General features: G+C 39.7%; 1 protein-coding gene across 1 annotated transcript in view; it reads right to left on the bottom strand.

Moving 5' to 3' along the window:
• Nucleotides 1-13,588, bottom strand: part of MLLT1 (MLLT1 super elongation complex subunit) — a 129,974-nt gene that overhangs the window by 8,121 nt on the left and 108,265 nt on the right. The window contains exons 5-7 of the mRNA XM_044685213.1: nt 11,921-12,046; nt 6,498-7,043; nt 813-900 (exon numbers count right to left, since the gene is read on the bottom strand). Of these exons, the coding sequence (XP_044541148.1) occupies nt 813-900; nt 6,498-7,043; nt 11,921-12,046 (760 nt within the window). The remainder of the gene's footprint in view (nt 1-812; nt 901-6,497; nt 7,044-11,920; nt 12,047-13,588) is intronic.

Below are 13,588 nucleotides of genomic sequence, written 5' to 3'. Positions count from 1 at the left end.
GGTAGGGGCATTTGGCAGAGCTGATGTTGGGCAGAAAAGGAGCCACCCCATCACTCTAGTCAGCTGGTACTGAATAACAAAGAAACAGGATTCAGGTTCACACCTGGCACCCAGCCCAGTCACAACCAGAAAAATCAATTGGAAAAAATACACCTGTCCTCCACCCTGGGTAGTTTCACTCTCCCCCTACTTACCTTTATTGTGCTGGGCAAAACTATAAAATACAAAATCATCATACATTTTCAAGTGATCTGCTACATCAACAGTTGCCTTCAGATTAGTACTTTGGTAGCTTGCTTAATTCTGTTTGCAAAGTTTAATATATGGACACATCACACATAGTACAATAATTTTGATAGCAGTTTAGTCACTGGGGTTTGGCCTTCCTTCTTGAAACCTTGTCTATCATGTATTGAAAACACCCCCCCCCCCAAACCTTATGGGCTTTGGGGGTAGATTTTCTTAGTTAAGGTATTTTTTGCCTTTGAACATTGAATAATTCTTTGTATTTGCCTGGGGACTTTTAGTTCATTCAAAGGGAGCAGCTATTTTAATGAGCAATGTGCAAGGCTTTACCTATCATATGCAATCCCTAGTAATTAACTTTGTATGGTTACTTTCTTAACAACCTTTGTCTGAGTATCCAAAAAACACTTTTCTTCTGTCCTTTCCCATCTAGCTCTTTGCTGTAACCACGATGGGAAGACAGGGTTTCCCAATGCTCTAGGCCCAACAAATAAATTTTGGATCTCAAAAATTCTTAAAAAACATTTACAAGTCATTTCTACTGATATCCCTTTCTTGTAACAGACCTTGACTGTGGTTCTGAGATGGCTCAAAATCCGAATCTGAACTGGAATCCGAACTGGAGCTGGAGTTGGAAGGGCTGGACTGGACAGACTTCACCCCCCATAAAAAGGAAAAAAAAAAAGAAAAACAATCTTAATTTTTCAATCCATAGCAGAACAGAGAGAAAACTGGAGTGTATCTGATAGCACAGGCACTTGGGCAAGATTGTACCACATTTTATTTGGCCTACTCAGTCTCCTCGGGTTCCAAAATTTAGAAACCCATACACCCCAGAAAGGACAGAACCAAATCCTTTCTCTTAGGCAGAGAAAACAATGCAAAATAAGTTCTATACTCTTTTCTTCATCCCATTCACCTTCTGAAGCAGTCCTTGGCTTTCATTTCCTAATATAGGTTAGGAAAAAAAAAAAAAAAAAAGCCCTGATGTCTGCTGCTTTTAGCTTTCCTGGAAATTCTCTACTTATTCTGAGCTTTCATACCTCTGATACTGATTTTAAAGAATTATAATACTTTTATATTAATCCACTGTTGCCATCCCTTGCACCCATTTTCTGCACATTTTAAAAACTGAAATTGGTTGATCCAGGTACTCAGTTCCCTAGATACCAAATTCAGGGGCCTGGGTAGACCCACATTTATACTTTCCTGGCATTTCATGAACCTCAACAAATTAGAAAATGTTCCGAAAGATAGTGACAAGCTGGCCTTAATACTTGGTAAGTCATAAAGTCTTCAGGAATCTGTCAGGCTACCTGCCCAGTCACCCTAAAGGAGAGTAAGGCTACTTTACAGGACACAGGCTCCTCTCTTGAGGATTAAGTATATTCATTCTTGCTGGTGCATCTTTTCTTTAGGGATCAAAAATGAACCTCAGAGTTGCAAAAAAATTCATAGAATAGTTTTAGTTCTAGTCCAGCCTGGACTTGAACAGCAATCTTTTCTAGAACACTTCAACCTCTTAGTCATCTAGACGTTGAAGATCTCTAGTGAGGATCAGGTCATTACCTAGTAGTACCCAGTTAGCACAGTGGATAGAAGTTGTGGACTTGGGAGTTAGGAAAATCTAAGTTTAAATATGGTTGCAGATACTCACCTGTGTGATTCTAGGCAAGTCCTTTAAATGTATGCCTCAGTTTCCTAAACTGTAAAATAGGGATAATAGCAGCACCCGCTTCTCAGAGTTGTGAGGTTGAAAGGAGAGATAATATTTGTAAAGTGTTTGTAAACCTTAAGGCACTATATAAATGCTAGCTACTTATTAATAAGTTTACTCATTCTGCTTTTAAAAATTTCTTATTAGCAAGCTTTTTCTTTGGGGAAGGGAGGAAAGAAGGAAAAAGGAAGCTGAAATCTGCCTCAATGTAACTTTCCTAAGTCATCAGAATAAGTCCAATTCATTATTTTGGTTCTCATTCAATAAACATTTCTTAAATGCCTGTGGTGCTCCAAGTCCTGTGTGGAGTACTATGGATAAAAAGACAAATCAAGACAGTGTTTATCCTCAAAAAGCTTATATGAAGGAAACAACATGCACAGTTATCAGGGAAATACAAAATATAAAGGAATATCAGACAAACTCAATAATACTCAGAGCCATACTCCTCTGAAAGTGGCTGCTGCAGGAGTCACCAGAGAGATACAAGCAAGAGATTGCCTGAATCCCTCCAGATTGAGGGGATTCTTGCACGGGGTGACAGTGAGGACCAGATGTCTTCTCAGGTCCCCTCAGCTTTAAAGGCTCTACGACAGCAGAAGCTGTTTTCCTGAATATTAGGGAAATAATCTCCAAGTGGATCTCCAGTCAGGCTGCAGGAGTTTGGGCAACATTCTGGTATCTGTCTTGGCCGTCATCTTTTACTTTCCCCAGTGTGTACAAGAACTCCAGATGGCTGTTGCCAAAAGCAAAACTACCAAGGAAGGGATGGTCAGATGTCACTCAAACCATAGTAGAAAAGTCACATTTTCCCAAACCCTAATGGTTAGGACTATATAGTATGAGAATCACAAGCACTATTCACTGATAGATAGCATGATGGCCTTCATGACTTCCAGCTTCAGCTCTTGCCTGACACAAAGCAATAGAGTTTAAACTATCATCTACCATCTGGAAAAATTCTAGCTTTACGTATGTAAGGATAAAAAAAACAGCATCTCTCTGATTCAGTTTAGTTTTTGATGATCCCACCGTATGATATGAATAATGATGAAGTAATAGTTCTGTGTGACCTGCATATTACCTACTTTCTTTGAGTCTTTGCTCATCTAAATACTAGAAGAGAGTGATTCCTGCACTGTTGTGTAAGTGTACTGGATACTAGTTGCTGTGAAGAAAATATTTTGTTAATCTAAAAATGCTACAGAAAGGTGGCTCAGTGGATAAAGAGCCTGGCTAATAGTCAGGAGGACTTGGGTTCAAATCTCACCTCAGACCCTTCCTAGTTGTGTGACCACAGGCAAATCACTTAACCCCAAATGCCTAGTCCTCACTCTTGTCTTAGAACTGATGCTTAGTGTGGATTCTAAGACAGAAGGTAAGGATTTTTTTTAAAGCTATGGAAATCACCACTACAACTATAACTGTTACTTCTTCAAAGTACCATGATTTTGTTGGTGTGGGCAATCCTTTGAGACAGTGCATCAGAGCCTCAGAGGTCCATTCGTTCAACTCCACAATTTTAAAGATGAGTATCCTAAGGTCTAGAGATGTTAGGTGATCTGCAACTAGAATTTGGCTGGCAACTGAAACAGATGTGAGATTGAAAAAGGAATGAAAATGGGCTTGAGTTTAGATGTGCAGAAACCAGGAGCCATTCAAGAAGCAGTTTTTACAACTTTTTATATCTCCCTCTGGCTCAGAGAAAGACCCATACCTGCCTGACAAAGCCTCGGGTGGTCCCTATGGGGCTCTTATGTCAGACTACACATTCAGCCTTCTCTAAGACTGTTTGCTAATACTATCTCTGTAAATCGTACCACTGAAAGCCTGAGCTATTTTTGCCCCCTACACTAGATCTAATAAGATACACATACAAATGAACTGATCCCTTTGAAACAGTTAACCTGGGATGCTGTATACTTAACCCAACAAAGATTTGGTGGGCCTCTTTAAAAAGGGAATCTGGTACCTGTGAGTAGTGCTTTTAAAGAGCCTCTATGGTGACAAAATCTTTGCCTTTTAAAAATGAATTTGCTGGATCAATGAAATAAAATAAGAGTAAGGGTAAATGACCTCAGCAATCTAATGTTTGATAAACCCAAAGATATAAGAACTTACTATTTGACAAAAACTGCTAGGAAAACTGGAAAATGGTATGGCAAAAATTAGGTATAGATCAACATCTCACATCCTATACAAAGATCAGGTAAAAATGGATACATGATTTAGATAAAAAGGGTGGTATCAGTGAAACATAGAACAGTTTACCTGTCAGATCTATGGAGAAGGGAAGAATTTAAAAATTATTTTGTTTCTTGGAAATATCTAAGTCACATAGAACCAAAGATGGTGAAGAAGACAGGTGAGGATGTATTCATTCATTCACTCACTAAGAAGCTACAACATATAAGGAGAATATAGAAACAACATATAGTGGGGATAGAGCAGGATTAAGACTCTGGAGACCTGCCATCTCATTCTGGCTATGCTTCGCACTTATCAATGTGACCTTGGTCAAGTTACTTCTCCAAGCCTCAATTTCCTCATGTAAAAAATAAAGCGGTAATAGCATTTACCTCACCTGAATTTGTGAAAACCCACTGGGGAAATGTATATAAAAATCTTTCAGAAGTATCAAGGCAGATAGTACTGGTTGGACATAAAAAAAATGAGGCATTGAGAGACCATAGTTGATGTTAAGGGGAATGAAAGATATTACCAATATAACTACTTGCATATAAAAAGTAGTGCATTCTGATCATACAAAATCTAACATATAACTGGGAAAAGGAAGTAGGTCAGTATTGTAGCAAGAGTGAAGATACAGTAATAGTAATCTGCACTTGTGTCCAGTGAATGTTAAAGAGAGACAGAAAGGAGGCTTCCACAACACTAGGAAGACCCTTTATGGAGAAGGAGAATCCAGAGATTACAGACTGAGAACTGTTAGGGCTCTCCAAGATCTAGACCAACCTTCTTATTTTATAGATTAGGAAACTGAGAAAGGGGAAGTGACTTGTTCAAAGTCATACATTAAGTGCCTAAGTAGCTGACTCAGTATTTTTATCTTCTGATTCCAAATTCAGTGAGTGTATACTTTTCCACACTGTAAAATAAACACATGAAGGTGTGCACTGCTTGCAGCCAGCACAATGAGAGAAAGTACAAACACTGAGGAGAAAAATTACTGACTAAAACCCCAAGGATGGCCTGTCCATCCTTCCAGTTCAAAGGTGGCAGCTCCCAGGGAGGTTCAGAGTGACGGGCCTCAAAGCACCCAGCCCTTGGCAGTTACTTATCTTTTTTTGTGTATGTCCTGTCTCCCCAACCAGGCTGGGAGAGCCCCTGCTCTTGAGGGCAGGAATATCTTCATCCTCTTTGAAAGCCCCAGTGCCTGGCCCAGTCTGAGTAATGGCAGTCTTGTTTTAATAAGCACATGCCAGCCAAAGAGTCAGCTCTGAAGGCTGTGTGAGTTCTGGTGTTTGTTAAGCCATTAGTCAAATGACTATAGTCCTACCTCATCCAAGATGTATCCAACTATAAGAGTGATGGAGACAAGAATTTTAGATCAACCATCAAGTTCACAAAACAACTGAGAATATTTTGGTTTCCTTCCATCATTAGGAAGGAAACAGTGCCTAGAAAGTATTTAGTCCAGGGGTTGGCAAACTGGCTCACTGCCTTTTTTTTCTATTGCCCCCAGGGAATGGCTTTTGCATTTTTTAAATCGTCTTAATGTAAAAACCATTCTTCACTTGGAATCTCTGATCTAGTCCAGTCCCTCTCATTCTACAGAGGAGAAAACTAAGTTTTCCTTTCAGAGAAGAAAGATGACATCCATTGTTACATAGGCCCAAGAGAACTGAGATTCAAATTTAGGTCTTCTAAAGTCCAAATGAAGTGCTCTTTCTACTACACTAAAATTTTGGAAATGGAAAACACAATGGGTACTGTGACCAACTAGAAGCTTATATCTAGTAAGAAGAGAACTAGAGAAGAATCTCTAAAAAAGGCAATAGTGCCATGGAAAGAGCATTGAATTGGCAATCAAGGGCCTGGTTTTGAATCTTGGCTCTGCTTCCTACTTGTATGAGCTTATTAGTCAAGTCAATTCTCTCTGGTTCTGTTTCCTCAGCTGTGAAATGAGCAGTTTAGGCTTCCTAGGTTCCTTTAAGTGTTAAATCTTATGGCAGGTAAAGCTTGTACAAAGGTTAAAAGGGCAAGACAGCATAACAAGCAGTTGACAATTTAGGGGAATTTTCAGAATATGATACAGGCACTCATTTAGCATCTCTATTTAACTTTCTTTCCCCCCAAATCACACAAGTCAAGTAATCTAGGTTGTGATGTGATTTCATTCTCTTGTCTCACACTTATAATTAGCAGGAAGAACATCTGAAAACCTCTGCCCAAACGGAAGAGTTTATTCTTCCTTATTCTGGATGTGCATGGCCCTGGCTGTGAAGGCCCTTCTTTATTGGCAGGGTACATAGAAGATGGCTAACTAAAGAAAGGAAGAAGTCATCCTCACCTCGGATTTGAAGGAAGCTTCATCTTCAGAATTAGATTCTTCTAGATCCACAGGTTTTTTGATCTCCTTGGGCTCACTCTCCGATTTTACCTTCTCAGCTTTGGCATTCATCTTCTCCTTAGTTTGCTTCTTGTCTGGATATGAGGAAGACGAGGTACGGGGAGAGGTTGCCAGGATGTTCTTTGCCCCTTTGGAACTGCTTTTTTTTTGTTTTTTGGCGCTGGGCTTTGGTGAGTCCACATTGGCAGGCCGCTTGCTGGAAGGTTTAGGCTCAGGTTGGGGCCCACCCTTTGGAGACATATTTTCCAATTTGGTCTCCTTTACTGCCAGTTTTGGTTCCTTGAAAGCCGCTTTTGGAGGTACCTTTTCCTCCTTAGGCAATTTGTTCTCAGGGGGTTTTCTGGAGCTGTCTTTCGGTGGCTTAGTCTGTTCACGATCTAGGTCTTTGGAGGAGCCTTTGCTCTCAGAGTCTTTCCTTGGCTTCTCTCGGTGTTCCTTGGTCACTTTATGGGGTTTGGAGGTCTTACCACTTTCCTTATTTGCATCCTGAAATACAGGGTGGGAAACAAAGTCAAATGATGCCCCCTAGAAAGAAACTGCCTAAGGAGAAGGATACTTCTGATTTTTACTACCCTTCTTCCTTCCTAACATTCCCAAGAAAATAACAGCCTGTCCAGTTCAGGGGTGGTGAGGGAACATTTTCCTAAAAGTGTAAAAATCAGCCAGCAAATTAAATTATAAAGAAGTCTTAGCAGATCCCAGAAGACCTCTAAGATTTCCATATATGCTGCAGCTGCAGTGACAGTTCCTGAAGATTTCAAGGAGAGTAAATGGTATGTCAAATATTTTAAAAGCCTATTTCATAAAGATATATATATATATATATATATATATATATGTACACACACACACACACACATCCAAGTTCAAATCTAGCTACAATATCCTAAGTAGGGAGGGAAGTGTGTGCATGTATGCGTGCACGTGTGTGTGTGTGTGTGTGTGTGTGTGTGTGTGTTGCCATGCCCCCTCACTCAGAAACTTTCAGTAGCTTCCCACTGCCCAGAGTAAAAAGTTGCCACCTCTTGGTTTGGGGTTGATGACCCTCCATGATTTGACCCCAACCTACCTTTCCAGCCTTCTCCCTCAAATCTCCTTACTGCTCCTTCTCCCTTACACTGCTCCTTCCAAGTCTGTTTAATTACTGGCAACATGCTACACAATGCACATTTATACTTTTGCTCACTTACACTGTGTGGCCCAACAGAAATGACACCCCCACCCCCACCCCTAGGCCCACCCAGTTTTTGGCTTATCTCAAAACCATCTTCTCCATGAAATCTTCCCTAGTAGTCCCTAGGGATTCTTCTTCTATTCCACCACCCATTCATTTAACAGATGTTCTGTACTTGGTGCTGAAATTGAGGTGAGAGAGATAAAAAAGTCTGACCCACAGATGTTTAGTTTACTTGACTCTCAGTTCCAAGGTAGTTAATTATCATTGATATGCATGGATCCCTACTCCTCAGTCTCACCTTAGCAACCAGCCCAGAGGCTGTAGGCAGCAGGTATTTACATATGTTTGAACAGAACTGAATGATAAGGATGACAATTCCTTATTAGTGCAGAAATTTCTAGCAGATCAATTACATCAATGATCAACTCTTGTTTCTCCTGAAAGCACTAAATGACAAATAAGTAGAGAGAAAATCAAGGCCCAAATCTACTCAATTAGCTTGCAGGAAGGCTGGAAGTATTGGGAAAATCATCATTATTATTATGATTATTAAGCTAGGCCCAAGCGAAGGAAAGGAGTTACTGTAGATTAAACTTCCATGAAGGTGTCATCCACCAGTTCCTGAAGTTGGGGAAGAGTGCTCTGATAAAAGAGAAGAAAAAGAAAAGCAGGAAGGTTCACCCGAATAGTAAAGCAGTATGACCTCCACACTTACTCAAGGGCCAATCCAATTTGATTATCTTTGCAATCAGCCTATTGGGAGAAATTACCCAAGGGAAAGACAGAATAGAAGGAGCAGTCTTTTTCTCTCTTGAATGACTTGCACTTAAACATGGCAGAATTCCCATATCAGATCTAAACAACATATAGTCATTCATGCCCAATATTTGAGCTTCCAAGTAAAACGAGAGGGAAAGGAAGCATTATATGGAGGAAAGAGTATTGGACTCTGAGTCAGGAAATCCAAGTTCAAATCTGGCTACAATATCATAAGCAGGCAGGTAGTTTAATCACCTCTGTACTTGTTCTGTAAAATTGGACTAAATGTGCATCATCATTGTTAATAATGATTTATTTTTAAAACTAGTTTTTTTAACCTCTTACTTTCAATCCATAGGCTTTAAGTTAATGCAGTTACTTCCACTTGACTGAGGTTTCGCAAGGCATTTCTGCCAAAGTCAGGGAAGCAAAGGAAAGGACTGACTATCAATACCTTCTGACTCTGAGTTGACCAGTCCCAATTTCATGGAAACAGTCCTGACTGGTGGGAAGAGAAAGACCAGCATGCAACAGGATAAATAGTACTTCTATCCTTGGTTCAATCTACATATACTTCATTTCCCCACAATCTTTTGTTGTGCTAATCTCCCAAAATAACCCTGTACATGTTAACAACTCTTACGTCACTCAATACAATCCACTGGAATCCGATCGAGTCTTCACTTGAGAATTCTGAAGACTCATCCATTAACAGCTTGGGCTGCAGTCACCAGGTGAAAATCTTGGCCACAAAGAAGTCAACGAAGAGAGGTCCTGTTGTTGATTTACCAGGAAGGTTACCAGGCCAGTGGCCAGGAACCATTTGTAGCCTAGTGTCTATTTTATACCTTCCATAATAAAAAGAAACAATGGACTATAGGAACAAAGAGCTCTCTACCATTGTTTTAATAAACACTGTCAATTCAGTTTCCTTCATTGTGATATAAGCATATTTTTTGAGCAGAAAGGAGCCTTGTAGGTTATCCAGTACAATCCTTTAATTTTAAGAAGGAGAAAACCAAGGCCCAGTGAGTCATGAAGGTTCAGAATTTGCTGGTGGTGACACAGGGTAACTCTGCTTACTAACTAGGCTAATTATAACAGAATCTCATAATCCTCATAGGGTTAAAGTTCTCTTCTCAGTCTGGAATGAACTATGCCAAATTTCTACCTATTTTGCAATCTTCTCAAGGGTTAGCTGGGATGGATCTTGAGGAAGACAAGATATCTAACTGACCAAGGATTATAGTCACTAGGTTTTCTTCTTCTCTTACTTACAGCTAAAAGAGATAGAGGGAGCTCAGCCACTATCTTCCTATAGTTATCAAAGGGAAAACAATGGAAACAGGAAAAGAAAGTTAAGAAGAGGTACAGAAATTCTGGCATTCTCTAAGTCTTCTGCTCACTTATTATCTTCTGTAATAACACCTCACCCTGCTTGGCCCCATTTGTAGGAAAAGAATAAACACTGCAAGAAAATAGAAGAATGAAAACTCCTAAAGCTTAGGAGTACACAGTAAGACAGTCTGAGAAGAGACAGAGTTCAAAGGACTAATGGTTCCTGGCTTAGATGGAGAGATGGCATTTCATAGGCCAATCTACTTCAGAGATGGTATAATCAGGGCTCGACTTAAAATCTTATTACTGCAGAAAGCCAGGTCAAGAGGGAATGTTTTTATATAGAAGTATTGAGTATTGCTGCATTTCTGAATATCCCTTCTGCTGTTTGAAAACTTAAAGACATCTGCAACAAAGGCAGCAGAGAATTCCCTTGGTTCTGGGAGGCTCATGTATCTCAAGAACAGATCTTTTTCTGCAAGGGCCAGAGACCCTGGAAGGAGGTATATCAAGGTCATTCTGAACAATGCAACTTGGCTAAACAATAACCACAGATTCAACTGTCTAAGTGAGCTGCTCTTTCTTGGGATCAGACTCATCTCAATACAGAAGTTCTAGATGACTGCAGAATAAGTACTTAAGTCATTACATGTGGATGTGGGGGCAGACTTTAGTCAGAAAATATAGAAGGCATACAGAATAGTTTTATATGACAAGATCTTTAGTGAGAGAAGAATTTCTTTCCTTCTATAGTTAGGCCATGAGGATAAAGATGAATCACTAGAGTTCACAGTGGAGAAAATTTCCAGAAATGTGTATCTATCCTGCCCACTGATGCTGTATCAAAACATCCCTAAAGTGTTTAATTCAAAGGTGTATCGTGTTTTCTTTCATATATTCTGCAGAATGGAATTAACCTCAGTTTTAATCTGCTCTAATTTTCATCTGAGGAAGAAATTCCCCACTATAATGAAATGTTTATTTGAGAGCCATATGACTGGCATCTCAGAGTGGAAAAAACAAGTTAAGCCATAAGTTCCAATTGGCTCAGGTCAATGTAGTTCTTTTGTACAAATGGCCTACTCTGCATGTCAAGGACTGTAATCCCTTTTATGCTGGCTCTTTCACTTTTCTAATTATTCAAAAGGACAAAGATTTTAGATAGCTGGAAAAGAAGTTAAGCAAAGTAGCTTACTGGCTATCATTACAAGGAGAGAAATGGCTGTTTCAAAGACTGAATGTATCTAAGCCAACTGGGATAGTTTAAATGAGGGAAAATGTGGGCACCAGATTATGGATGTCAAATGAACATTAAGGAATGTGTGTGTACATATATATACATATACATAGTATAATAGCCAATGGGATTTCAAAGGGTTGATCCCCTAAGCTTGCTTTATATGTTTATCAAGACAGGGATGATTCAAGAAGATAGAAGGCAATCCAAGTAGAAATAGAACAAGACATAGAACTTTATTAACTACACTTTGTATATCCCCAAGATCGAAGAATTAAGTTGGATATAGTGCATTCCACTCTCCATCCACCCAATCCCAACAGTTCTGTGTCAAGTTTTTAGTCATTATTGAAAAGGCAATATTTGCTTGGTATCATCAAGTGCAGAAGCATCCCTAACAACACTTGTGATAACTCATGGATTTGACATTAAAGTACTGATTGAACGACTGTGTGTATATAGTTCAGGAGATTTGAGAAGTCCTACAGAGCTATTCCAGAAGAAAAAAGAACTCCTGTATACTTGAGGATGATGAAAGATGCCAGTCCAAGGTCCATCATGCAGGAATGAGTAGCATCTCTGGTTTTAAGGTGAGCACAGTAAAAGGAGCATTTACTACTCTGTCCAGTCATTCTTCCAAATATAGGGAAGCCTGTTTTACTCTGGGTAGAGAACTACTTAAAGAAAAGTACAGCCCAAGCCAGGGAGAAAGCAAAGAGGGAAGATGCCAAGGGGAGGGCATTCCAGAAATTCAGAATCAGACTACACCTGAGGGAATTGCACTTAATATAGGAACCCTCCAGCAGCTGGGCCACAACGCTCCCAAATGACTGTGTCTCCAGCCTCACTAACCTTGGAGCCATGGGATGGTTTGGTCTTCTTGGGATCTGAGAAGGCAGAGAGTGGTATTGTGGGCAACATGGGGTAGTCAGGACTGGGCCTGGATACCGTTTCTGCTCCTTCTGGCATTACCATCACCTAGTAATAAAGAAGAGACAGATATTATCAATGAGCAAGGAGAAGAGTGGAAACCCAAATGGGAGGAGAAAGGTGCTGTATCAGCTACAGCTAATAGCACCAGGAAGTCTCCTTCATAGGCAAGGGAAAGGGTTGTTTCTGAGCTACTTTCTCCTAACAAGTCAGACATCTCTGTTCATGTTACTAACTTAATTGTCAGCATTCAAAATGAAGTGTGCTTCATGGGTGATAAGGTATACTGCTACCTAGGAGTCCTACCAGGAAAGCCAGAAGGATTGCTGTGACATGGAATAGGCAACATGCCTTTTGAGACGGATTAGACTGTCATGTGTAGCACATTTTGATAAAGATGTGCCAGGAAGAGTGCTGTGAGGATTTTGAAGAATTAAGTAAGGGCTTCTTTTTTGCCCAAATCTAACTTTTGCTTCATTTTTGCAACTGGAAAATATAATTTGGGAAGACAACGAGAAGCTGGAGAAATACTAGTAATAAGCTTATAATGCTTTCCGATTAATGTGTATGGATGAGTAACAACCTATGAAGTCTCATATATCTCTCATCTAAGAAGCAACCTGATTTTTTCAGGTAGATGGTGATGATTGAGAAACAAAGAAATTGTTAAGTGACTTGTCCATGAACATAGAGCAAACTTGAAAAAGAATCAGGAAGAATCAAGATCCTCAGATTTAAGAAGGATACCAACTCTTCTCTCTGCAAATGCAATTCCTCAATACAATCTAGGGACAGAATAGTTCTCTTTGTTAGAAAGGTACAAGAAATGAAAGGATCCAGGGTAATCACATTAGTGTGAGCTCCAAGGGGATTTATCCCAAAAATCTCTCCCCAAATCAAAGAAGTTTGCCAAGATTGTTATTACAGACAGAGAAAGCTGAATAGGGAAGAAGATAGTTACATGAATGCTAAAAGATAACATTTGTTCCTCACCCCAGAATCTGGGTCTAAGATGTACAACAAAAAGATTGGAATAAGCTTTTTCAGAAGACAACAAAGACGCATTAATTATAGAGTCTATTACCTTTGATCTTATGGTGAAATTTAACGTAAGAAGCTAATCTGAAGGAGAAAGTTCCTTCACAGCATTTATGAGGAGGGCACCTGCCCAGAGGAATGTTTGGAAAGAAAATACTTATGGCCACTTTGAAATTGTAAAGCATGAGGCCAAAGTAGGTCTTCAGGACATGTCTTACTGTGAAATTCATAATAGTATCACCAAGAAGGTGACAAAGAAATTGATCCATGTGTTATTCCTACTAGAATGACTAGATAGCTGAAAATAAAATTTGGAGTAAAGTCCTCAACACATGTAGGCCCCAGAAAGAGAAATGATAAGTAAGTACAAGGAGAGGCTGCAAGGGGAACAACTGAACTCCCAGTTAACCAGCTGTGACCTTTGTTTCATCCATAGATTTCCTTGAGGTTCCCGAACTCCTTTAGGTTGTCCATAATGTTCTTTTCCTCCCACTTTGAATTGGACTCAATTCTCTTTCTTCAAATTGATTGCCTCACCTCTTACATTCTGAC

The sequence above is a fragment of the Gracilinanus agilis genome, chromosome 1 (assembly GCF_016433145.1).
Source record: "Gracilinanus agilis isolate LMUSP501 chromosome 1, AgileGrace, whole genome shotgun sequence".
Taxonomy (NCBI): Eukaryota; Metazoa; Chordata; class Mammalia; order Didelphimorphia; family Didelphidae; genus Gracilinanus; species Gracilinanus agilis.
Note: the sequence above shows the minus strand (reverse complement) of the source record. Positions and strands in the feature narration are given on the sequence as shown.